At 48.5% G+C, this 27,401-nt stretch overlaps 1 protein-coding gene across 1 annotated transcript in view; it reads left to right on the top strand.

The window, feature by feature from the left end:
• Positions 1-15,071: 15,071 nt before the first annotated feature.
• The window catches only part of FAM174B (family with sequence similarity 174 member B), a 31,092-nt gene continuing 18,762 nt past the window's right edge, over positions 15,072-27,401 (top strand). Inside the window, exons 1-2 of the mRNA XM_034668897.1 lie at positions 15,072-15,092; positions 15,605-15,942. Of these exons, the coding sequence (XP_034524788.1) occupies positions 15,072-15,092; positions 15,605-15,942 (359 nt within the window). The remainder of the gene's footprint in view (positions 15,093-15,604; positions 15,943-27,401) is intronic.

The raw sequence follows: 27,401 nt of genomic DNA, 5'->3' as shown, positions 1-27,401 counted from the left end.
AGAGTCCGGTTTTGGACATGTTTGAGGTTTTTGGAATCAGAAGATCTTAAGAACAGTCATAGGGCAAATTGAGAGAGTCGTTTCATGCTGGGGCCACGGTTGAGGACCCAAGGAGAGGGTGCAGAGTGAGGAGAGGTCTCGGGTGGAAACCTTGCAGATTGAGCTACCGGCAGGGGTGCCAGCTCCAGAGAGGGGGACGAAGGTCACAGGCAAGATGGGAAATCTGGAGAGAAGGAGGTCCCAGCCCTCCGGGGAGCAGAGACTTCCAGGACAGGAAGCCCTGGCATCCTCAAATGCCACCTAGAGGTTCAGGGAAGGAGCAGCAAGAGATACTGAAGAGCAAGGAGGGAGACATCCAAAATTCAGGGATTTATTTTATTTTATTTTGGAAGCAGGAGTATCTAGCAGGGGAGTGACAATCCTGGAGAAAGTGGAGGCAGTCGGTAGGACAAAGCTTTTGAGGACACAGAGGAGACCGGATCCAGAGTGAAGCTGGAGGGGGGTTCTTGAACGGGAGGGCTCAGCCCTAGGACCCAAGGGGAGCCAGGAGAGGTGGGTAGGGATGCAGAATAGTGCTTCTTGGGAAGCAGGTGTGGCAAGGTTGTTTTGGAGATGGAAGGGTCCAGAGGGGGGCTAGGAGGCATCCACGGAAGGCTGCAGCTGTGGCATTCACAGTGTGGGGAATGGGAGAGATACCACCCGGAACGATCTCAAAACTCATCATTTCCCTGCCCCAGCCCTTCAAAGAGCTCTGCCTGGGAAGGAAAACATGAACTTCTGCAAACATGCAACCTAATTCAGGCCTTCACTGCGAGGTCGCTGATGCCAGTTGTGGGAATCACAGTGGGACAGGCATGGAGGGGTGTCTTTGGCTATGGGGGGTGACTCCCACTTGCAGACCCTGAAACACACAGAGACAATGGCTGGTGTGTTCTCATCAAGCATGCTGGAGTCTGCCCCACGGTCGCTATTTATTTTACAAGCAGCCACCCAGAGGGCGAGCTGCCCCCCTCCTCACCCTCTGCTTTCCTGGAGAAAGAGATCTGTAGCTGGTTTTGTTCTGCTCAGCTGGTCTTCGCCTCTCAAATCTTCATTTTGAGAAGAAAACGAATGAATGTGACCTTGATGTGTACGAGACAAATACTGCACTGCAAAAGGAGCTGGGGACAGATGGTGCAGCCCAGGTTGGGGCCCTCCCCACATCATGCACCTCGAGACTTTGTGTCCTATTGACGTCCCATAAAAAGTTTCTCTGTGGGTGGCACTTTGTGCTGCTGCGCAATTGGCCGGGAGGGCTCCATCGGCCAATATTATGTCATCACGGGTGTTGGCGGGCTCTCCTAGGGGACACTTGAGAAACTTTGATAGAAATATTTCTCTCTGGCAATGGCCCACCGTTTCCATGGTTTGACAATACTAACCAGATGTAGGCCAGCAAAGGAGAGGCCTGCCCCAGGGAGAAAGGCCCGCACACACTCGTGTCCAACCCCGGGCAAGTTAGATGGCCATGCTAGGCCACCGTTCTCCAATCTTTGAGACGGAACAACCCTGTCTGTGAGCCCCACTTACCTTCCGGTGTTGTGAGAATGAGTATTTACAGAACTTTGCAAAAGTTTGAGTTCTTTCTTTCTTTTTTAAGAAGATTTTATTTCTTTATCTCAGAGAGAGAGAGACAGAGATAGTGAGAGAGAGCACAAGTGGAGAGGAGAGGGAGAGGCAGGCTCTCTGAGGAGCAGGGAGCCTGACGCAGGGGCTCAATCCCAGGACCCCGGGATCATGACCTGAGCTGAAGGCAGATGCTTAACTAACTGAGTCACCCAGGCGCCCCCAAATTTTGAGTTCTTAAGGTGAATAATAGTCAAGTCATTTGGAGTACATATTTTAGGAACTGATGAAATCATAAACAAATGTAATGATGTTAATTTCGCCGGGGTCTCATACACTCTCGTTTGCCATTCTTGGAGATCTACTCATTTAAGTAAACAGCTCTCTCACCTGATACTAACAGAACATTTTTTTAAATGCTATTAAAACTTTTTAAAAAAGATTTTATTTATTTATTTGACAGAGAGAGAGACAGTCAGCAAGAGAGGGAACACAAGCAGGGGGAGTGAGAGAGGAAGACGATCCCAGGACTCGGGGATCATGCCCTGAGCCGAAGGCAGACGCTTAACGACTGAGCCACCCAGGCGCCCCACTATTAAAACATTTTTATCACGTCATGATAGTGCAGACCGCTGTGTGGGGAAAAATTGGACATGAAATAACTATCAGTTCATTCATTTCCATAATATTTAATAGATCCAGGCCCTATACTGTTTTCCTAACGAAAGTGGGATCAAAACATACCTATTTTGTAATCTGCTTTTAACATATTTATTATGTAATGTATCAGGTACTGTATCAGGAACGCATTTCAGGGCAGAAGAGTCTTCTGAAGCATCACCTCAGTTGCCCGGCTGGCTCAGTCAGTAGAGCATGCAACCCTTGATCTCGGGGCTGTGAGTTCGAGCCCCACACTGGGGGTAGAGATGACAGAAAATTTAAAAATCTTTAAAAACCTTTAAATTGTTACATATTACGGGTGCCTGGGTGGCTCAGTCGGTTAAATGCCAGACTCTTGATTTCGGTGCAGGTCATGATCTCAGGGTTGTGAGATCGAGCCCCCTGTCGGGCTCCACATTGGGAGTGGATCCTGCTTGAGAGTCTCTCTCTCTCTCTCTCATTCTGTTCCCCTCCCCTCCCGCTCATACACCATGTGCTCTCTCTCTCTCTTAAAAAAAATTGTTACATATTATTCTGTCTGGTTATTCTATTATTTATTTTAGCCATCTGCTGCTGTTAGACATTTATGTTGTTTCTGTCTTATTACGGTCACTAACAACACTGCCACAGATGTTTTGGTTGCTAATTATCTGTGCTCATTCTTACTTCCTTATCACAAATTCCAAGAGGTGCAATGATGTAACATGTGAATGTTTCACCTGGGTCAGATTTAGAGACAAGGGCTTCAGCAGGTGTCCCAGCACAGTTGCTTTTTGTGGTATTGGGTTTTAGTCCTACCTAGTAGTGTAGATTAAACTTGATCAAAAGGCACGTACCATGGGCCAGAGCTCAGTGGTTTCCACTGCTGTGGCAGGGGGGAGGGTATCACCTTGACCTTGCTGTAAACACAGCATGGTCATTAGTTCTTGACAGAACATTTTTAACTTCCTTTTTTTGAACAGGTAATAAACTCACATGGGTCAATGTTCTAAATGTGTGAAGGGGGATAGTCACCATTTTCTCCCCTGCCCCTGTCCTAGCGATCCAGAGTCCCTCGGCATAGGTAGGGTGACCAACTGGTCCTGCTTTGCCTGCAACTTTCTTTCTTTTTTTTTTTTTTTTTAAGATTTTATTTATTTATTTGACAGAGAGAGACAGCCAGCGAGAGAGGGAACAAGCAGGGGGAGTGGGAGAGGAAGAAGCAGGCTCCTAGCGGAGGAGCCTGATGTGGGGCTCGATCCCAGAGCACTGGGATCATGCCCTGAGCCGAAGGCAGACGCTTAACGCCTGTGCCACCCAGGCGCCCCTGCCTGCAACTTTCTGGTTTAAGACTGAGAGTCCCTAGCAAACTGGTTGGTCATCCTATGTCACAGGCAACCAACATTTTGAGTCTTTGTGTGTTCTTCTGGAGATAATATGGCAAGAGTGATCTTAGTATTTTATTTTTAAAAATATTTTATTTATTCATTTGAGAGAGAGAGCGAGAGCGGGGAGGGGCAGGGGGAGAGGGAGAGAGAATCCAAAGCAGACTCTGCACTGAGCGCAGAGCCTGACGGGGGCCTCAGTCCCACAACTGCAAGATCATGATCTGAGCTGAGAGTCACTTAACTGACTGAGCCACCTAGGTGCCCAGCATTTGTATTTTAAAGATCATCACAGGTGACAAGATAAAGACCTTGTAAAAAACTATTGTATGACTTCAAGAGGAAGGGAGAACCCTTCATAACCTAACCTGGAGGCCCAAATCTTAATCGTCTCGCAGTTGTTTCTAGGCATTTCCATCTCTAGAATTGCTGTCCCTCTGGAAAAGAAATCTCCCTGTCAGGCTTGGGAAAAAGACTCACGTAAACATTCACAATCTGTGGCCCCATTTTCCATAGCTGTGGTTGACCCTAGACTCCATTATCCTTTTGTTTATGATTTATTTATTTTTTTTTGTGAGTTAAAAAAAGCATGTGTGTACTAGGGGCTTGGCTTTTATAAATATGCTATTTGCCAAGTGATCTTTTAGATTTCCCTCTGTGAATGTAACTGATTTGGGAAAGCCCACATTCAGAGAAAGCATAACACTGCCCTTATCAAGTGTGAACTGAGAAAGACATCGGAAAGCCTTTTCCAGGCTAAAAATAGACCCAGAACTCAGTGTATTTTAGCTTTGGGACTTTCGCAAACTGTCTGGCAAACCAGCACATGATTATTTTATGAATAAGGCACCAACGTTCCCTTTACATGTTCTAGCTTCAGGCTGTTTTACTTTCTGTGCAAAAAAAAGATGAATTATTTATAAAAATAGGCATGAATATCATATGATAATACTCTCATTTCTAGCGGGGAGTAAAATGAGCTGCAGCTGTGCGCTGTCAGCTCCCTGGGAGAGCGGAATGGGGAGCAAGTGGAGGATGGGGCTGCGTCCTTTGGAAGGGGTTGCCCAGATGGAGCCCTTTCTGCGGGAGGGTGGTCAAGTCTCCCCCGTCACACATGCTCTCTCTCTCTCTTACCTTCCTTCCCTCTCTCCCTCTTTCTTCTGTCCCTTGTCCCCACTTTCCTCCCTCTCTTCTTCCTTCCCTTCCTTCTGTCCTAACTTCCTTCCTTCTTCTTTGACTTCCTCCCGCCTTCCCTTTGTCACTCTGGCAAACTTCAGAAAGCAGAGTATGGAGCCCCTCTCTGAACTTGATCATGGGCAGAAGCTGTTTTATGTATACACTTCCTCTATCTGACTAAGCCTCAGTTTCCCCATCGGTGACAGGAGAGGATCATTGTAGTTCCTCCCTAGGCCTGTGCCGGGGATGAAATGAGACAACTGGTAAGTGCCTGACACCGAGGAAGCAGTAATGACAGTAGTAGCTGTTACCAAGCCTACCCCCTGGGGACCATGCGGAGTGGGGCGTGCACGTGGCTGGGGAGGACAGGAACAGCAGTTCACGTTAGCTGAACTTGGAGAGGTTGGGTCAGGTGAACACCTCTTTCTGGTTTGTCTGGGACAAGCAGGACTTTATTTTTATTTTCTAAAATTTTAATTAAATTTGTGTGTGTGTGTGAGAGAGAGAGAGAGAGAGAGAGCATGGGGGGAGTGGCAGAGGGAGAGACAGAGAGAATCTTAAGCAGGCTCCATGCCTAGCGTGGAGCCCAATCTCACGACCCTGAGATCATGACCTGAGCCGAAATCAAGAGTCAGAAGCTCAATGACTGAGCCACCCAGGCGCCCCTAGCTTGACTTAAAATGCGAAGTCCTGCCTGCTGGGAGCCCTCTCAGAGGCAGGTGCACGGGAGAGCTGCTCACCCTCCTGAGTTAGATCAGGTGCCCACTTTTATTCTCCCTCCCCCTCCCTTGGGGACTGTGACCATACCGGAGCTGCAGCATGCATGCGTCATCTGTTCTCCTGGGGATCTTCCCTCCCGCTTTCGATGACCCTGACTGACCTGCCATACAGAAGGGAAGGGGAGAGCCACCTTATGGCCACTTGGTGATGGGGTACTGTGTCAGCATGGCTGTGAAGCCAGCCCCCCGCCCCCTAGCAGGGTTACTGCAAGTCTCCCCACCCACCGAAGGGGGAGGAAACTAGGCAAGGATGTCACAGCGGAGAAGTGTGATTCCTTTAATTACGTGGGTGACAGAAATGTGTATAAAAGAGCCCGTTGTTGAATACTATTTGAACATGACATTTACTGGTATTCCAGGAGTACATTGCATACCAGTGACTGAGGCTTGTGCAGAAGGCATTTTGAACAGGGTTCCAGAAGCTTCTCCCACTAAGCCAGCATTGCTTTTTTGCCCGCACTCAGATATTCACGGCACCAGGGAGGCTCACAGGACATTTCTAGGTGAGTAGCAGACAATCTGCAGAGAGTTTCAGCCTTGATTAGGAATGGGATCAGACAGTCATCGGACCCCTCAAGGCTTCACGCCCCAGGGAGACCACAGACCACAAAGGTGGAGGACTGAGAGAGACTGTGGGTGAGGCGAGTCTGGCACCCAGTGGGCGCTCAAAAAATATTAGTTTCCTGTCCAAACTTCTCTAGCCGTGATTGTCTAGTATGCTCGAAGCCTATTATCCTCTCTCCCTGACCCCTTTCTCTTAGGTCTGGAAACTTTATTCACTAGTGATTAGATTAGTGGCCAGTAGGTCTCGTCTGCAAATCAGAATGGCTTTCATTAAGGCCAAAGGGCCACATGTCACATGTTTCTTCACTCCCTGCATTGCCAGCTCCTAACACAGCACACAAAAAAATCCATTGCTGTGGAAAGAAGGCTTCCAGATGACATGAGCTCTGCTGACAGAATAACGAGAAATAAAAGACTGGCCGAGACGGCGTGAGTTGCTCCCCATGGCTTCTGGCCGACTTGGTTGGTCTTCCTCCAGTCCTTTGCAGTGCGTGCCCTTCGGGAAGATGGCTGGTCAGCTGCTTCTCCAAACAGAGGTAGAAATCTCTCCCCAAGGCCTGCAGCGGCCCCTCCCCAGGCCAGACCTTTCTCCCACTGCCCAGGCCCATGGGCGCCTCTCAAGTCCCTAAATTGAGAAACTGAGCCGAGCCCCAGTTTCATCCTCTGTAAAATAGGACAACCGATGCTTGTTTCCCCCTGGGGCTGGAAAGGGAGGTGCAGTTACATGTGTAAAGTGCAATGAACAGCGGCCATCATCTCGAACTTCTTTACCCTCCGTAAGTCTTTCCTTAAAAATTATTTTCACGAAAGAGCGTTGGGGGTGTGAGGCACGGCTGGAAGGGACAGTGTCGGCCCTAAGGTTCCGAAGCCTGCTTTTCACATTTTCCTTCCACACGCTCTGAGATTTCATCTCTGGTCATCTGTGTAAGTATTTTCCCAAAGTCGTGTTAAAAAGAAGGATTGTCATTCTCAGTTTTCGGCAACAAATGAGTTAAAATATATACTGTATATTTATATATAATAAATAATCTACGAATATGTAATGATATATTATTACATGTAAAAAGACAAAATTAATACACATTTATTTTAGAGACCAGAAAAGTTTGGTAAGGTGAAGAAGAAAATACAAATGCCCCATGAACGCACACTTGGGGATAGTTACTGTTAGTATGATGGTGTATTTTCCTTCCAATCTTTTTTCTCTGCTGTTCTTCCATGTGAAGTTAGCTGTTCTCAGCCAGAGGACGGAGACTGTCTTCCGAAGGGTTAGGTTACTTGCCTGAGATCTGTTTCCTCTGGGCTAACAGGAAATGGGTGAGACGTGTCCAAAGGTGGTTTCTGCTCTGAATTCAAAGGTGATATACACGCTTATTAACTAAGGTTACTAGTTTGGCTTCTCAGCTACTGCCCCTGGAGGTGCCCCCAGCTGGGAATCAGAAACTCTCCCCCTTTGCTATTGGTGTGCCTTGAAGGTTGGAAAAACAATTTACAGTTAAATATTTTCTACCACGTCAATATTCCTTCTTCATTGCTGTGATATTAATAATTAACATTTCTTAGATATCGTGCTAAGCATATTACAAATACTTTAGTCCTTGCAATACTCTCATGAGGTAGGTTTTCTTATTATCCCTATAGTACAGACAGCAAACGGAGGCTTGGCAGTTTTAAGCAAGGTCACATAGCTAGTGAACAGTGTGCTGGAATTAAATGACTTCTCTTGTGTTTGCTATGAACAGATAAATAAGTAAGCATTGATATGCATGTATATATAAAGTATGTGAATATAACAATCTCTATCATCTTTCTACCTATCTATCCTTATTTGATCTGAGTTCTTTTTTTATTTTTTATTTTTTTTTTAAAGATTTTGTTTATTTATTCGACAGAGATAGAGACAGCCAGTGAGAGAGGGAACACAAGCAGGGGGAGTGGGAGAGGAAGAAGCAGGCTTATAGCAGAGGAGCCTATGTGGGGCTCGATCCCAGAACGCCGGGATCATGCCCTGAGCCAAAGACAGACGCTTAACCGCTGTGCCACCGAGGCACCCCTCTTTTTTTATTTTTTTAAAGATTTTATTTATTTATTTTGAGAGAGAGAAAGGGAGAGAGAGAGAGAGCACAAGCAAGGAGCAGGGGCAGAGGGAGAAGCAGACTTCTCCCCCCGAGCAGGGAGCCTGACTCGGGGCTCGATCCCAGGACCCCGGGATCATGACCTGAGCCGAAGGCAGATGTTCAACTGACTGAGCTACCCAGGCACCCCTGATTGAGTTATTTCTGAAGAATATTCATCTGTCTCAAGGGAGCATTTGTCACTTTTGGCTAGCCTGCATCCAGAAGTCCTTATTTTGGTGGGCTTATTTGGTGGGCTATATTTGGTGGGTTGTGAGTCTTGGTGGGAGAGGACCCCACCTTGTAGGTGGAAGCTGAAGGCGGTGGGCTATGCCCTCTCCAGCTCTGGGAACAGCTAGGACAGTGATGTGCGGCTTAGGCAAATCGCTCAGATGCTCCAGCCCGGGACTTGGAACGGCCAAGCAAGTGATACAATTCAAGGTCAGTTTAGAGGTTACATTTCCCGCGGTGGTAATGGCAGTGGCATCTACGGTCCAGGGACTAAGGAGACAGCAGTTGCGGTGGAGGCCGCAGAACATCTGGGCAGTGGCGCTGCTGAGCGGCTTGCTACCTGGATCCTTCCCGAGGTCTGACTTTGACTTTCACGCTAGGCGCCCAGCCAGACTCACTTCTCTGTTTCCTGCCCGTTGGAATGAGAGTTGCAGCCTATCCAGCATCTCCTTCTTCCCTTGCTCCTTTCTTAAGAAACTTCCTTCTCCTTTAATTTTTCTCGGGGGCGTCCCCAGACCTCAGCTCCAAGGGGCAGCTCTGGCCCAGTCAGTGCACGGCATTCCCCTGGTGGGCACTAACTCATGATGGGCCAGTCACACCGAGAGGAGGGTTTATATGGCCTGGGTGGGAGAAGGTTTTCTCTTTCTTCTTTCTTCTCTGCTGTATGTGGACAAACGGACACGCCGCCTTGATTGCCACTGTAGTGATCTTGTGACCAGGAGACCACCTTCCAAGGGTTGAAGCCAAAGCTGTGGGCCACACAGCAGGTGGGATGGAAAGGTCCAGGGTCCTTGACGTCATGTAGCTGCTGCATCAGTGAACCCTGGAGCATCTCCATCTGGGACTTCCTTTATGTGAGACAAGACATTTCCTTTTGGTTTTAATCTGTTCAGACGGAGTTTTCTGTTTCCCATAGCGGAAAGTATCCTAACCAATTTGCTGCTGCTTTTTTTTTTTCCCCCAGACGTGATTCTCTAAGCTCAGCCTTTCTTAAACAACTTTTTAGTCTCAGGATGTTTTGGTTTCTTCTTGATTTCCAGTGTTAATAAAATTGATGGCCCTCAAAGAGCTTTTGTTCTGTAGGTTGTACTTATTGATGTTTACTGCGTTAGAAGTAAAAAAACTGTTTTAAATTTATTTTATGTTAAGTAATCTCTACTCCCCAATGTGGGGCTCAAACTCATGGCCCTGAGATCTAGAGTCATCTGCCCTACCGACTGAGCCAGCCAGGTGCTGCATTAGGACTTTAAAATGGGGGAAAACTGGGGCGTCTGGGTGGCTTAGTCAGTTAAGCGTCCGACTCTTGGTTTTGGCTCAGGTCATGATCTCAGGGTCATGAGATTGAGCCCTGTGCTGGGCTCTGGGCTCATCAGGGACTCAGCTTGAGATTCTCTCCCTGTCCCTCTGCCCCTCCCCCCTAAAATAAATAAGTCTTTAAAAAAATAAAATGGAGAAAACTTAAAAATACTTACTGATTCATTTAAAAACAAAATTACAAATATATTAACGTGTTAACACCAGTAACATTGTTATGAAAAATAACGATGTTTTCTCAAAAAAATAGAAGAGTGGCATTATTTCACTTTTTATTTGCAAAACTCTTTAATGTCTGGCTTAATAGTAGATAGCTGGGTTTTCATACCTGCTTTTGCTTTTTTTTTTTTTTAAGATTTTATTTATTTATTCGACAGAGATAGAGACAGCCAGCGAGAGAGGGAACACAAGCATGAGGAGTGGGAGAGGAAGAAGCAGGCTCATAGCGGAGGAGCCTGATGTGGGGCTCGATGCCATAATGCCGGGATCACGCCCTGAGCCGAAGGCAGGCGCTTAACCGCTGTGCCACCCAGGCACCTCTGCTTTTGCTTTCAATCTGTTGCAATTTGTTGTTTTGATTGAAGAATGTGAAGAAAATCAACCTCACCCAGAAATGTGGACAGAAAAGGGAGGGGAATTTTAATAACCTTTTCAGAGAGTATGGACATTCTTCTTTGATACTACACCACAACTTGGAATTAGTAGTTTCTTTTTTTGAGAGAGAGAGAGAGAGAGCAAGTAAGCAGGAGCAGGGGGAAGGAGCAGAGGGAGAGGGAGAGATAGAATCTTTTTTTTTTTTTTTTAAAGATTTTATTTATTTATTTGACAGAGATAGAGACAGCCAGCGAGAGAGGGAACACAAGCAGGGGGAGTGGGAGAGGAAGAAGCAGGCTCACAGCAGAGGAGCCTGACGTGGGGCTCGATCGGGATCACGCCCTGAGCCGAAGGCAGACGCTTAACCGCTGTGCCACCCAGGCGCCCCGAGGGAGAGAGAGAATCTTAAGCAGGCTCCATGCTGAGCGTGGAGCCCAATGTGGGGCTGATCTCATGACCCCGAGATCATGACCTGCACCAAAATTGAGTCAATGGTTAACCGACTGAGTCACCCAGGCAACCCACAACTAGTAGCTTCTTAAAGATCAGTTGCAATGTGAAATCTAAAACCATGACAATGAACTTCTGCACTTTGTGTCATCCAGATGCATTTGTTTACCTTGTACTTTGAATGGATCTGAAACCCCCACACGATTTTGTAGCATTGCACATTGGTCATTTAAAATTGGTGCGTTGATTTATACAGATCTTCTGAAGTGTGATATATTTCATTATATAATATCTAAATCAGAAAGCTAATCAGAAAAGACTCGAAGGATTGGGAAGCAGTCTAGCTCACTGCAGAAAGCATCCTAACTGACAAGTCTTCTGGGAATTCAGATTTTCACTGGAAGGTTTGAATTTTCTCATTGGCTACAATACTGTTAGTTGTCATCCTTGAAATGACAGGCTCGTCTTGTTCCTTTTTGAGAAAATGCCTGCCCCAGAATCATATCTGAAGTTTGTCAAGCCCTTTTTTGTTTGAAAATGGTATTCTGTGAAAAAAAGTGGCTTCTTCAGTTTGCAACTCCAAGAATTGCACATGTGCTTTTTCTTAAGACAATTATCATGCTTCAGTGTGCAGAAGTGATTTATTCATACTTCCCATTTCACCACATGTAATATTAAAATGTTCTGTCCTCGAGGGTCAAGATTTAATAATTTCATGGCTTTATCAAGGGTATTCTAAAGTAAAACTGGATCTTTGTTTTAGCTGCTGTGCAGGTTGTGAAGAATACAATGAGTATAGTTTGTCATGATACGTGATAAGACACCATCAGTTTTCCTTTTTATTTTTAGTTAGTTGACACACAGTGTGAAAGGAGTGTCAGGTGTGCAATATAGTGATTCCACACTTCCATACACCCCCCCCAGTGCTCATCACAAGTGCCCTCCTTAATCCCCATCCCCTATTTCACCCCTCTCCTACTCGCCTCCCCTCTAGCCACCATCAGTTTGTTCTCTATAATTAAGAGTCTGTTTCTTGAATTGTCTCTCTCTCTTTTTCTTCCCTTTGCTCATTTGTTTTGTTTCTTAAGTTCCACACATGAGTGAAATCATACGGTATTTGTCTTTCTTGCCTGACTTACTTTGCTTAGCATAATACACCCTGGCTCCATCTATGTCCTTGAAAATGGCAAGATTTCATTCTTTTTTATGGCCGAATAATATTCCATTGTACATATATACCACATCTTCTTTTTTTTCTATTTATCTTATTTCTATCACACTTTTAAACTTTCAACAACCCCTCGTCGTTTTTCTTTTGTTCCTGTTTTAGATTCTTTTCATCCTAACTTTATAACAAACTTAGTTACTTTATTCTAATACATACCCAACCTTGAATAAATATGTTTTTTCATTCTTTTTTTTTAGTTTTCTTTTTAATTTAAATTCAATTAATTAACATATAATGTATTGTTTGTTTCAGGGGTACAGGTCTGTGACTTATCAGTCTTCTGTAATACCCAGCGCTCATTACACCACCTCCCTTCCCCAATGTCCATCACCAAGTTACCCGATCCCCCCAAACCCCTCCTCTACAGCAACCCTCAGTTTGTTTCCTAAGATTAAGAATCTCTTATGGTTTGTCTCCTTCTCTGGTTTCATCTTGTTTCATTTTTTTCCTCTCTTCCCCTATGATCCTCTGCCTTGTTTCTTAAATTCCACATATCAGTGAGATCATATGATAATTGTCATTCCCTGATTGACTCATTTCACTTAGCATAATACCCTCTAGTTCCATCCACGTCGTTGCAAATGGCAATATTTCATTTTTTTGATGGCTGCGTAGTATTCCATTGTATGTATATACCGTATCTTCTTTATCCATTCATCTGTTGATGGACACTTGGGCTGCTTCCATATCTTGCCTATTGTAGATAATGCTGCCATAAACATCGGGGTGCATGTATCCCTTTGAATTAGTATTTCTTTATTCTTTGGGTTAATACCCAATAGTGCGACTGCTGGATTGTAAGGTAGTTCTATTTTTAACTTTTTGAGGAACTTCCATACTGTTTTCCACAGTGGCTGCACAGGGGCAGAGGGGGAAAGAGAGAGAGAGAGAGAGGCAGACTCCCCATTGAGCAGGATCATGAACTGAGCCGAAGGCAGATGCTCACTGACTGAGCCACCCAGGGGCCCCCACAGACCACACTTTTAGAACTTCTGCTGTAGCTTATAGTTGATTCCAGAAGCAACCCAACATGATTCCAATAAACTCCCTTTTTCTGAAATCAGCCAGAGTTGGTATCTGTTAATGTCACCAGTGTTCCCTGTTAAACATGTCAGTGTTTATGGATGGTTGAATCTAAGTGTGTTAAGGAACTCTAATTTAGGACAATTTATAAATAAGTCCTTTGTAATGAGGATTTACCCAGCAAATAATGAGGAAGAATGAAAGATTCTATAGTTGCCGTTTACTAAAACAATCTAACATTTGTGCTTTTTACATTCTTGGTGTTAAGTCAATGTTAAATAATCAAATAAGTCTACATAGGTCCAGGAATTGTGGCAAAAGAAAGATAAGGGTACTAATATTTTCTCCTTTCTTATGAGTGCTTCAGATGATCTTACTGAGCTAAGTAGTATTGCTCTTATTTTAGACATTGAAAAGAACTGGAATTTGATGGCTAAGTACCTTGGCCAAGGCCACTCAGTCGGCAGACCTCTCATCCCGGCTGAGAGACTCCAAAGCCCAGGACCTCTTTGCTCTACTACACAGGAATTTCTGATAAGGACACAAATATGAGCCTGTGACGTCTGAGGTTTATGCCTTTGAAGGCAGTGTTGCAAAGTCATGGGCGTCAGAGATAGTTCTTTAAGGAACTTCTTTTATAAGTTCTATTGTGGTGATATGATAATGCTGGCTTTCTACCAAAACAACATTTCTGACATACCACAAAGTGGCATTTTAGAGTTGGAAGAGACTGTCCAAATTTATCACCCCTGGGGCATGCCAGAATACTCAACACACATATCACCCTTCCCTGGGTGATAACTTGATTATTGTTCATCCCACTAAATCAAAGTGAATCACACAGTGGCAGGTATCTTCCTGGACGGTCTGAATAATCTCTGCTTCCTATATTCACACCCTTGTGTAATCCCTTCCTCCCGAGTGTAACTTGCCTCTAACCAATAGACTAGAGCAAAGTGGGATGTCACTTCTATGTAAGTTTCATAAGATAGTGACTTCTGCCCTGCTAGCAGACTCTGTCGGCTTCCACCCTTGTCCATTTTAATGAAGCAAGCTGCCATATTGGAAAGGCCCATGTGGTAGGGAACTGAGGGCAGCCTCTGGCCATCAGTCAGTGTGGAACTGAGGCTGTCAGTCCAAATGCCTGTGAAGAGTTGAATCTGGCCAACAACCACTGATTGAGCTTGGAAGCAGGTCCTTCCCCAGCTGAACCTTCAGATAAGACCCCAGCACCTGCCAACACTCAAGTCCCGTGTGAGAGATCCTAAACAGCAGACTCAGCTAAGCTATGCCCAGATTCCTGACCCACACAAACTGTGAGATAAGATATGTGTGCTGCTTTAGGCCTCAAAGTTTTGGGGTAATTTGTTAGGCAGCAACAGCTAACTGATACACGGTAGTATCTTTATTTATCTGTCTCTTTCTCTAGCAGGGTCAGGAGAGAGCTGTTTGAGGTCAGTGAGTTCTTGTAATGTGTCTTTACCTGTTCAGCCACCACTGGAGAGTTTCTTGCCGGGATCTTCTAGGTGAAAGGTGAAAGGTCCTCAGTGTAGTTCCTGATGCTCCAGGAAAGCCCTCTGTGCTCTCCATCAGTTCCCACCTTTGGGCCTCCCCCCGGAACCCTCCACAGTTGTTCTCCACCTAAGCATCATTTAGCTTATAAACCAGTGGCAGCAAGTCAATTACTTCTGCAGTCTAAAACTTCAGCCTGGGAGGGAGATTTTTTTTGGAAGATTTTTATTTATTTATTTGACAGAGAGAGTGAGAGAGGGAACACAAGCAAGGGGAGTGTGAGAGGGAGGAGCAGGCCTCCCGCCCAGCAGGGAGCCTGATGCGGCTTGATCCCAAGTGTCCCCCCCTCCCCCCCAAAGGCAGACGCTTAAGGCTGAGCCACCCAGGCGCCCCAGGGTGGGGGGAGATTATTAATCCTGCCAACCACTCCTTCCACAGCAAAGGTATGAATGCAGACATGCACTTCCCAATCCACTCCGTAAGCAGAGGTGCAAAATGTCTGGAAATTGACCTCATGAGATAAGAAACTCCTTGGAGAGAAAGAGAGAAATTGGGGAGATGCTAAAATATAATGCAATGCATAGGCATGGGGCAACCGCTTCACTCTGGAGTCTTGTTTCCTCATCTCTAAAATGGGGGTTTACCTCCAGATCCCATAGACTTTGGTTCTTAGTCTGACACAGTCTGGGTTTGCTGTGAGCGGCCTCCCTGGGTCCTAAATCAACGATTAAATGAGAATGAAGAAATACCTGTCTCCTAAAGGGGTTTTAGGATTAAATGAAATAAAAACGTAAACTCCGAAGCACAGAGCTTGCACAATAGTGAGCCTGACCGTGATTGCTTCCATGCAGGGGTTCCGGGCCCCGGTGTGGGGAGGGGGGCTGGCGCAGCCGGGGAGCAGGGCACAGCCCGCACCCGGGTCCGGTGGCCTGCCCCGCCCACGTGGGGCCGCGGCCCGTCGAATGACTCGGTGCAACGTGTTGGTGGCAGCGGCGGCGGCTGCGGCTCGGGCTCTTCCGGGCGCCGCAGCTTCCTGCCGAGCACCGCGCAGCCGCCTCCGCCGCGGAAGCCCCGGGTGCAGGCCGCGGCGCCGGTGCGGGACCCGGGCTCGGNCCGCGGCCGTCGCCCGGCCCGGGGCCCGGGAACGCCACCCGGACGGGGTCCGAGGCGCCGGCGGGCGGCGGCGGCAGCTCCAACAGCAGCGGCGACGCCCTGGTGACCCGCATCTCCAGCCTGCTCCGCGACCTGCCCACCCTGAAGGCGGCCGTGATAGTGGCGTGCGCCTTCACCGCGCTGCTCATCGCCTGCCTGCTGCTGCGCGTGTTCAGGTGGGTCCGGCCACCCCTGTCCTTCTCCCGCGGGCCGACGTGGCCCGCCAGCCTGCTGTCACCGCGCGCCCGCCACACCTGCGCGCACAGATGCTCGGGCGCGCGGCTCCGCTCGGGGCTTCGGTGCGCGCCAGGCAGCCCAGCGTCCCGGGCCCTGCTCCGCAGCAGTGCGCTCTGTCCCATTTCTCCCCGTACACAGTTAGAAATGTTCGCCTCCTTTAACGACCGCTGTCATGAATACCGGCTTCCTTTGAACTCTCTGCTGATGTTAACGCTAACGGTAGCGCTGCCGATTCTGATAATTCAGTATTTATTTTTACACGAATTTATTTTTATACCCATTTCACGGCCGGGGGAGGAAATCTCCGTAGAGGCAGGGTGGCTTGTCCAAGTAGACTCAGTGGTGGCGGTAGAATTTGAACCCAGGTCCGTCTGCCTTTAACCTTCCCCACCGTGCTGTCCCTCCCTCCCTTGCCTCAGAGGCTCCTTAATGCTCCGCCTGACTTTTTCCTTTTACTTCATTGTGCTACCAAAAAAAAAAAGCAGTGTCTAGGGCTCGGGGATGTGCCCAGGACATGTGTTGGAGGTGTGCTTTGCACCCGGGATTGGAGCTGGACTCCAGGATGCTTGGCGACCCTTGGTGGTCTCAGGGACTTTCGGTTCGGGGAGGCAAATGGCTCTCCTAGGCTCCTGCCTTACAGAGCTTGCCTCAGTGAAGACTCACAGGGGCATGAGGGGTCTTGGGAAAGCTCTTGTCAGTTGCTCAAGTTCAGGGAGAAAGTCTGGAAATGAGGAAGGAGGACCTGGTTGCTTGGCGTAGAGATGGGAAAAGCTACCTGGGATGCAAGGAGGACATTTTCCCCAAATGCCTGGGAAATCCTGTTTTTGCAGGAAATGAACCAAGTGTGTCCTGTTGCTCAGGCGGGCCGCTGGGAAATCTGGGTGTGTGTGTGTGTGTTATTCACTGCCCACCACCCCCATTCCAAGTGTACACAGTGTGCTTTGCTGTTTGATCAGCTGTTGGAGGTCTGGGGCCAGGGGCTGGCTGTCCGAGGGGGAGCATTTTCAGCACAGGAGCGGAAACCAGACCTGGAAAGGCAGGGTAGGGAGTTATCTGTTGAGGTTTGTTGGTGTTGCTGTGTGACCCTGAGTCAAGGTGTTTCCTTGTGGGTCTGTAGGATTAAAGGCCAGAGGTCCTGAGAAAATGAAGAAGGGGGGGGCGTGTTTCCACATCCGCCTTCCCTATCCCCTGCCCTGACACAGCCCACCTTGTTCCTCACCGCGCTGGCCCCCCTGATGTGCTTTGGGCATTGAATTCCCGCCCCCCCCAAATCCTTTCCACTGCCCTCCCTCCTTTGTTTACAAACTTCAGTGGCTCCCTGTGTAGCTATACCTGGGTGTGGCATTCGAGGCTCTTACCAATTGGCCCCAGCCCATCTGGCGGCCATCGGCCAGCCCTTCTGAGCCTCCTGTCACTTGCGTATTTCCTTATGCTCCATGGAATTGGCCTGTGCTTTCCCACCCCTGGGCTGGTTTCTGCTGCGCACCTGCCGTGACTGCCCCAAGGCCCAGGCTCCTTTCTCTGTGTGGTTTTCTGGACGTCCGAGTGAGGCCCTCACTTCCTTTTCTGGCCTGCCCCAGCCCTAGCCTTGCGCATCTTCCATACAACCCTTCTCACGTCGTGCTGGGCGGCTGGGTTTAGTGCCAAGCTCCCATCCTCAGCAGACAGCCCTGGGCAGCTGGGATGTCCAGTCCCTCCTGGGGTCTCGGTGTCCCGCGCTGACCTGGCGTTCAGCGGAGGTGCCATGGTCCTTTACTAACTTCGGATTGTTCAGTTGGAGTGAGCCTTGATGCCTAGAGCAGCTCTGAGCATGGAGGTTTGAAACATTTTGCTCAAAATAGGCCTCTGAGCCTACAAGGCGGTGCACTTTTTAAGAAGGCATTTGAACTATTTTGCCAGTCTGCTCCTTATTACTCAGGGGTGGGGGAGAGAAGCAGGCAGCATGTGGCCAGATGTGAGCTGCGTGCTTGGGGTGGGGAGAGCCGGTACTCAGGCCTCGTTGGAGGGTTTGTGCAGTGTTGGAAGAAGGTTCTGATTTCATAGAAGCTGGTTATGTCTATCATCTGCCTCTTCTTTCAGGACAGGTGTTCTTGCTGGGGGGAGTTTGCAGGTGGACTGCTGCCACTCTGGTTCGAGGCAGACAGGAACTTAACAGCATTTTATAGCTGGGAAGGGCCTTGAGGGTACACAGTCTCCATGGGCTCCTTTGCAAGGAGAAAGTTACATTCCAGGGAGCAGAGTGAGTTACCCACCAGATTCTCGAAAATGCTATAAATCTGTGGCTTAGGCAGGGCCGGTGCCCCATCTTGCTGGTTGTCTGTACTGTGGCCTCTCAGCGCCTTAGGCCTCCCGACTGCCTGCTGCTCTGGCTGGGTGTCCTGCTTCCATGTAGTCACTGAGTTCTGGCCATCCCACTCTTCGAGGGACGCTGAGGCTGTCTTGCCTGTGCCTGCATGCCTCCCCCATGGAAGCTCCCCCATCTGCCAGAGCTTCTGCCCGGCTTGACTCCCTACCTTGTGTCTGAGTCTTAGCAATAGCCTTCACGGCCACTGCTGTTCCTGCTGCCAGCCTTGTCCCTGCCCCTGTCCATCCTCCCTCTCTGGTCTCGTCCTTCCTCTGCCCACTGATGCCTCCGTACACAAGCTCCTTAGTGTGCAATGATACTGGCTCTTTATAAACAGGGCCCGCCTCCCTCTTGAGCCCCTGTGTCAGCCCTGCCTCCTGCTCCAGCCCTGCTGGGCTTCCAGAGGGTCTCCAGAGGGGTCGTGTGGCCTGGGACCTGCAGACCCTGCCCCACTCTCATGCTCTGCCTGAAGTCCCCTCTGCCCTCATGACTACAAGGCCAGCTCCCTCTCTTTGCCCTTGTCTGTTCCCTCTGAGAAGCCTCCTCAGCCAGGGCCCTCTAGTGCTCCCAGAACACGCTGGAGTTCTGAAGTTCTCACGTGGCGTCGCAACAGGAGACAGTCACTGAACACGTCCCTCTGTTTTTCAGCCTGGGGGCTCCCAAGGGCAGAGCTGGACCTCGATCATTTGTGTCTCTCTAACACCAGGGAGCCTCCAAGCCCACACTGGTCTAATGAAGATATTTTCAGCAAATGAATGTTGAACACCTAAGTATTTTATGTTACTGATACTCCTCAAAAAGTTGTCTGTGACTAGATGCGTGGCTGGGGCCGGAAGCCTGCGAGGTAGGAACTCGTTTGGATAGTGACCCTCCATTTCCTTAACAACGCAGACCAGGGAGGAAGAGGGTAGGCAGGTTACTGCTTATCAAGCAGCAACCCTAGCCCATTGTCATTTTCCCCGAAGGAACCACGTTGCCAGACAACAGAAAAAATGTGGATCCAAGGAAACTGTTAAAATTGAAAGTGTGGAATGTATATAGTAATGAAAAATATGTATAGATTTAACAAAGTAATTCCATCCCCAAGGTACACAGATTTTTCACTGTGATACATCTTCTTTCTTCCGATTTCATTAATTAGAAGAGGAAGCAAAGATGCATGGGCGTGAAGTTCAGAGCAGTTCTGTGTGGTAGGGAAAATATTTTAAAAACCTAAGTATCTAACAGTTGGGTCTTGGTTAAATAAGTTAGGGAAAGTATGGAATACTGTTCAGCTGTTAAAAATGATGACGCTGGGGGCGCCTGGGTGGCTCAGTCAGTTGGGTGTCTGACTCTTGATCTCAGCTCAGGTCTAGATCTCAGGGCTGTGAGTTCAAGCCTGCGTTGGACTCTGCACGGGGTATGGAGCCTACTTTAAAAAAAAATGATGATGTTGGTCTAATACTATATATTACTGAGTGGAATGGTTTATAAAACAGCACGTGTAGTATGATTTCATTTAAATAATAAATTATACATGCAACAAATGTGCTAAGAAATCTATGTGTGTGGGGGTGATTATTATTTTTCGGGTTATGTTTTTACATGATCTGGACTTCCTTACAATGGACATATGTTCTGTCTGTACGGTTAGCTCTCCCTGTCTGTACAGTCAGCTCCTTGCTGTGTCTTGGGATGTGGCTGAGGCCTGAAGACCTGTATGAGAGCATCTAGGATGTACATTGACAGGTGGGATTTGGGGGTCCCAGAGCTACTCACTTGATTTTCTTGAGTCTGTACCAGTTCATCCTCCAGGCTGCAGTGCCATTGTTCCAGTTAGATGGGTGTAATTTGGTCTCTAGTTCGTTTGGCATTTTCCCAGTTTCTACTGAGATCGAGCAGCACCCCCTTCCCGTAGTTATTAATCCAGCAGATCTCTTCATTTGCAGAATCTTTGACACCTTTTTCATGTATTTGAGCCATTAAGGAACACTGTTTTAAGACTGGAGACAAAATTGGAAGGAGGGAAAGGGAGTTTGCGTGCCTGGCACGCTCTGTGCGTGCGCGCGCACGTCTCTGTGCGCACTTCTGCCCGGCTCGCCGCAGGGCTGTGCCCCCAGGTATGTTACCTGATATGTTTCTCTGAGAGCTGGAAGGGAATCAACGAGGAGGCTGTGTCTCAGAAGTAGAAAACTGCAATTCCTCTGGTTTTTTGATGTTTAGAAATATCTGGTGGGTTGCACGGCGTCAGAGATAACACGACATAAGCCAGTATGGTGCCCCAGGTGCTCTCTGAGGTCTCAGTTTACCCTTCGAGACCTGGGAGGAGTCTGACTTCACTCTCCAGGGTCTTCTGAACAGGGTAGAGACCAGGCAGGGAAGCCCCCACCTCTGCCACGACTCTCCTTTCCCCGTGGGGATCCCTTCCCCATCTTGGCGAGGCTCCGAGCTCCGCTGCCCAGGCCACATTTCTCCCAGATCTCTGCTGGCTGCTTTCCCAGCCACTTCTTGTTTCAAAAGCTTTGTAAAATCCTCTTATGTGGAAGGAGGGTTTGGGGGCTTCCTGGGGGATGGGGAGGAGGATGAATTCTAGGTGGTCCGACGCTGCCACACTTGAACCAAAGGCAGAGGTGCGAGTCGCCGCGTCCTGACGATGCTGGGACCCCCGAAGTTCCGTTACTTTCCTAAGCCAGCTCTTTGAAAAGGAACGAAGACTTTCTTGCCCATCCCAGATTCCCCAAATTTCCCATCGTCTGTGTATTTACATTTATAATGAGAACAAATGTTATTTAAGAGAAAACATAACAACTTCTTACTTTTGGGATTTGGGGAAACTTACCTTCTGACATGGTTTTAGTTATTGCTCGTTAGTGTAAGAATATTGTTGTAATAACCTAGAGCCTTAGGCAGAACGCAGTTAGCCAGTTAAGTCCCTTTTTATGAGTTTGAGAGAGACTGGGAAGCATGTTAGTGTCAGGTCATTTTTGATAATTTGACCAAGGTTTTGAATTGGGGGAAGAGCTATAGAAGTGAAACATGTTTACCCTAATTTTAAATTTTTTAGTGGATTTTCTGCTTTCTTTTTCAGTTTTATTGAGATAAAGCGGACATACGGCCTGTGCACGTAGAGTGCATGCAGACTGATGGTCTGACTTACATTTATTGTGAAATGATTAGCATGGTATGTTCAGTTAACATCTGTCACCTCATAGAGATATCCAACAAAAAAAAGGGAAAAAATTTTTTTTTCTTTATGATGAGAACTTTTGGGATCTCCCGGTCTAGCAGCTCCCAGGTACACCGTATAGCAGCGTTAGCTGTGGTCGTCATGTTTGCCATACACCCCCCGGAATGTATTTGTCTTAGAACTGGAAGTTTGTACCTTTTGACCACTTTCATCTGATTCCCCCCGTGTTTAATTTTATATACGACAGTGAAGAAAGAGGGTTAAATAAATCTAAGACAGCAAAAATTCAGATATTTTTTTTTCATCAAGAGAGGGTAGAGTGTACCTTTGATTCCATTTTCCATGAAGTTAAAAAAAGTCACAGCACACGGGAAACTAAGTTCCCTCCAGTTCTCATCCAGGGAGGATTTTTGCCCCCTTGGGGTCATCTGGCAAGTGTCTGGATACATATATATATTTTTTAAAGATTTCACTTGAGAGGGAGAGAGCACAAGCGGGGGTGGGGAGGGGCAGGGAAGAGGGAGAAGCAGACTCCCTGCTGAGCAGGGAGCCCGATGCGGGGCTTGATCCCAGGACCCTGAGATCAGGACCTGAGCTGAAGGCAGACGCTCAACTGACTGAGCCACCCAGGCACCCCTGGAGATATTTTTGATTGTCATGACTTGCAGCGAGGAATGCTGTTGGCATCTAGTATTTAGAGCCCAAGAATGCTGTAGGACACTGTACAGTGTGCAGGACAGCCCCTTAACAAAGAGCAGTTGAGCCCGAGTTGTCAGTAGTGCCAACGCTCCCTGAGAGTCCGGGCTGTGAGGCTGTTGGTCATCGGAAGTGAGCAGTTTACTGAGCCTTTCTGGGCATTCACTGCCCTGCGCTAATTGCTATATATGCCTCCAAGGCCTTGCGGGGATATTTAGAAAGACATGGAGTCAACTGAGCCCCTGGGTCCCCTTTAAACAGCTAAGTGTCTTATTGTATTTTAAAATACGGTTCTGAAAACAGATGTAATTTATATCCAACATTTTGGTCTTGCTTCTGCCTGTAAATGAGGATACAGCCATATGGCCAAAATAATCAGGCGGGTGCATCTGCCTCTGGGCCTCTTTGAGATGTAATTGGTGACTTTTTAACCTGCGTGAGCCTCCCTGGACACGTAGGACCCTGAGTGGAGGAGATACCTCATGGCTGCTCTTGTTAATGTGCCTGCGAGGACCTGGCACCTGCCACTGATTTCTTCTATCAAATTGCGAAGGGAGAAAAATCCCTCTTTAATTTAACCCTGAGCCCTCTTCTGTGGCTTTACCTGTAAACTCTCATGCCCACACACGCACTGGTTTCGGGGGCTTTGCAAACACAGATCCTACTTGGCGCACGAAGAGCATCTAGGGGTGGGGGTCCCCAGAGTTAGTGTCTACATAGCATGCTCCCAGATTTAAGGCTTCCTGGGTTGTGCTGGTATTTTCGTCTTATGGCTGATGCTTTGGTTCTAACTCTTTGCAGAGGGAATTTCTGGGACCATGAATTTAGAAGCATGTTGTCATGGTTTCACTTACAAAAATCTGTGCTTAATCTAAGGGTGATCTGCCGGGAAGCTGGACTTGGTATTTATTTTCCCGGGGGGGGTGGGAGTGGGGGGAGGAAATCCACGCTCACTGGCAAGTGTGAAGCAGAGGAGAGGCCCTGGCATAGAGAGCTCCCCTGACTTCCCTCCCTTCGCTCCATTGTACGGATGACGAAACTGAGGCCCAGGAGGGGGAGGGGTTTATTGAGGTCATCGGGTGAGTTTGCAGGAAAAGCGGAACGTAAGCACAGGTGTTCTGATGCTCAGCTCGGTCCTTTCTGGGCCGCAAGCCATGGTGGGCTGGGGTTTGGTCTGTTCAGCTGGGTCTCCCCAGCCATCAGCCAAGGACCCAGGAGAAAACATGGTTGAAAGGCTCAAGCTTTCTCAAGACCCACTGTAAGCAATGGGGGGACTGCGCTGTGGGGAGCATACCAGAGGCTAAGGAGCTCCTAGTTCAATCTGGGACTGCCCTTGGATGGCTCTACTGGGTGGAGAAAAAAAGACTTCAATTCAATTGGGGAATAATGTACCAAAAGTAACACTTGCAAACAAAAGTGTAAATTGCAAAAGGGGGGGCTTTGGCCTGCTCTGGGAAGGAAAATGGGGAGGAGGGGAATTAGGGCTTGGTGCAGGGTAGGGTGAAGAGGTTCTTTGGGACCAGATGGCCCAGCAGGATTTTCTGTGGGAAGGGTTGGAGGAAGTGATCACTGGGGAATCATGATGATGATAGTAATAGTAGCCACTGATATTTATTAAGCCCTTACTGTGTACCAGGCTCCGTACTAAACGTTTTCTGTGTTTCCTCATTCCTATGATCAGTGTGCTGCCGGAGTCCCCACTTTACAGATGAGTAAATCAAGGCACAGAGTGATGAAGTCTTGCTCAAGACCACGCAGCTGGGGAAGGGCCGGAGTCTGATTTCAGAACCAGCATTCCCCGCCCTTGCCTTGTTGCAGCCGGATTTTGGAAGACATGGATTCTAGCTGGAGGATACGGGGACTTGTCGTGGGTCAGAGGAGCGGATGGGGTAATCACAGTGCTGCTTTTACTGCGCACCCATGCTAGGGGCTTACTAAGTATTTGCTGAGTTAGTAGGTGAATTGTGATGTAGCTATGGCCGGGACTCAGGGTGACTGTGGAGACCCATGGAAGGTGCTGGAAGGACAGGTAGGGAGGCCTGGAGGCTTGAGTGGGTGAAGAGGAGGAGGGAGAGGAGAGTGTCAGGGGGCCCCCGAAGGGCCTGGAGAACAACAGGGGCAGGGTGAAGGGAATGGTCAGGCAGGGGAGAAGGGGAGGAAGAAGATGGTGTACAGTGAAACTTGCTCACAGAAATGCCAGCCACACAGCTGGACATCTGGGCTTGGGGTGGAGAGGTTGGGAGCTTCTGTGAGAGGTGACTGTCCCTGAAGTGGGGGTGTTGGCAGCGAGGAGTCACGTGCCCAGCCCCCCCCCCACCACGTGGCAGGGACAGGTGGATGCCGAAAGGGCTATTCATGCCACGTGTCCCAAGGCACGGTGAGCTGAGTGTTTCCATGCTGTAGTCGGGTCTTCTGGGTCCACCACCAGTGTCCCTGTTGGTCATCTTGCCACTGCCCTTGAACCAAGGGAGCTGCCCCTGGAGGCTGCCTTCCTTGCTTTATGCCTCGCTTCCCCAACTGGCACCTCCTTTAAACACAAGGACGACCCAGCCCTTTGCAAACACACCTGGGTAGCTGGAGGAACAGGTCTTGGTGTATTTGCCATCGCCATATTGCAGGTGACGCCTCAACAGGTTAAAGCTGGGGTGTACTTCTTTTGTCTCGGAAGAATGAAAGTTGGATCTGTCCCTCAGGGATCGACAGAGGGCAAGAGAAGCAAGTGTGGAGAGCAGATGGAGGCCAGAAGCTGTGGCGTGATGAAGAGAAGCCCTGAGGCTTGTAATTGAGCTCTTTGGGGTAATGGGCTCCGTGTTGTGGGATCATGTTTAGATGACCTGTAGCACCCCCGGGCACAATGTGTATCGTGTGCTGGATGTAGGCGTTGGGCTCGGTCAGAAATGGCACCACTCTGTTAACCCCAAAGGGACGGTGCCCACGTGGGGGGAAGCGCTTGGTTGTACAATTAACGACTGGTACCCCTTAATCCAACGAGCTGCTGGTGAGCAGGTATGAGGAACGTGTCGGTTGAACATGCGTGTCATCTCATCTTCCCGGGCTCCTGATTTTTAGTTGACTTGTTCGATGTCACTCATGCTTGGCATCGCATCCATGACCACAGCCAGGAAACACTTAGGGGTTGCAAACTGAGGGTCCCCAGATACATGTTGTGTTTTGTTTTGTTCTGATGTGCACAGTGGTTTTTTTAAACAACGGAGAGGGAAGAGAACACTTAAAAATTGGAAGTCTTCACATAAAAAAATCTAGGTCTGATTTCTGGACAGAGGGGAATACCTGGAAACACAGGGCCTGCGTTCCGTGTGACAGTAATGGGCGGGTGTCCGTCTTGGCTGGGGTACTGAACATCTCTCCTTGTGTTTCTGGCTCATTGGTCACCATTTGCCATCCTGTTCATTCTAATGTTTATGCCACGCCAGACCTGCTTCCCGGGTTTCCTCTGCCTGGGGAGCTCGGGAGCATGGGGGTTTTTGACCGGGTGCTTTGAGTCACAGTGCTTGCCTGGGAGCTGGGTGCTGGAAGAGAGGAGCCCTGAGATGGTGGGGAGGGTGGGGAGGGTGCGGCACGAGGACGGGGGCGAGGTGTGGAGGGGCTTCCAGGTGCCTCTGGAAGGCTCTCGCCGTGTTCAGGAGGGCTTGACGGGAGCCGTGTTAGAGTGGGGCCACTGAAGACCTTGGAGGAAAAGCTCTGTCTCTTGTCACCAAACGTCAGTCTCCATGAGGTTCATGTTGCATTGCTGTTTACCTCTTTCAGGGGCTTGTTTAAACTGCTTTAAAAGGAAGGTGTTGGGTGGAGTGCAGGCCCGGGCCCAAGGCAGGGCAAGAAGGAACGTTGTCCTTGGGAATTGTATCCTGGCCTCCTGCCTTGGTGGGAGGCAGTGGTGGCCTCGCCGCCGGAGCTCGGGGCTAAGCCCCAGTCATTGCCCACTCTCCGGGGACTGCACCGTTGTCCCTGCCTCTCCAGCACCTGCTTCCCTGCAGGGATGCTGGGAGGTGGGTTCTTTCTTTCTTCAAGTTTACTTAGTTTTCTAGGGAAGGCTCCGTTATGTCATTTTTAAAAAAATTATTATTAACCTATAATGTATTCTTTGTTTCCGGGGTACAGGTCTGTGTGGCTCAGTTATGTCTTATGCTCCGAGGATGCAGGTGCAGGGTCAAGGTCAGAGTGAAAAATGGGAAAAGCCTCTGACCCCAGGGCAGAAGCCCCACCAGGCATTAAGGCTGCGTGGCATCTCGGCCAGCTGTTGGTGGCTGCTTGATTTGGTGTCGCCCCCATTTTGTTCTTGTTTTCTTTATTAATTTTTCTAAATGTCAGAGGTGACCCGTGCTCTTTGTGACATGTGGTGTGGTTTCAGCAGCATGCTGGTCCTTGAGCTGCGGAAGTACTTTATTTATTTTTAATTTTTTTACAGATAGACATATGTTTTTTATTTTTATTTATTTTTTAAGCTATTTATTTGACAGAGAGAGAGAGAGAGAGCACACAAAAAGGGGGAGTGGGAGAGGGAGAAGCAGGATCCCGGCGGAGTCCGGGTTCCATCCCAGGACTCTGGGATCATGACCTGAGCGGAAGGCAGATGCTTAACCCGCTGAGCCACCCAGGCGCCCCCTACGGAAATACTCTAATGGGATTGGGATTGAAAATGAAATCAGCTAGGGTGGAAGGCAGGTCCAGCTGCTGGGTTTGGCTCCCAAAGTCACCCGATGCGACAGTTGTAGCCTTTAGGTGGAGCAGAGGGACCCCTGGGCCAGCTCCAGGAAAGAGCAGGCCTGACACGTGCCTACTGCATTTACAAATGTTATTTTAATTACTGACTTCGAATCTTACTTCCTTGTTTGTTCATTTTAAAAATAGGTACTGTATTCACATGGTTCAGAATTCCTGAGGAACCAAAGAATATATTGTGAATAATCTTCTCACTTCTTGTCCCCTCGGCCACTGCACCTCTTTCTTTGGATGACTCTTTCCTGTGGTTTCTGTGACTCTTTCCTGTGACGGTTTCCTGTGACTCTTTCCAGAGATTTTATTTTATTTATTTATTTTTTAAAGATTTTATTTATTTATTCGACAGAGATAGAGACAGCCAGCGAGAGAGAGAACACAAGCAGGGAGTGGGAGAGGAAGAAGCAGGCTCCCAGTTGAGGAGCCTGATGTGGGGCCTCGATCCCAGAATGCTG

This window comes from Ailuropoda melanoleuca, chromosome 9, assembly GCF_002007445.2.
Source record: "Ailuropoda melanoleuca isolate Jingjing chromosome 9, ASM200744v2, whole genome shotgun sequence".
Classification (NCBI taxonomy): Eukaryota; Metazoa; Chordata; class Mammalia; order Carnivora; family Ursidae; genus Ailuropoda; species Ailuropoda melanoleuca.
This window is presented reverse-complemented; position numbering and strand designations above follow the sequence as displayed.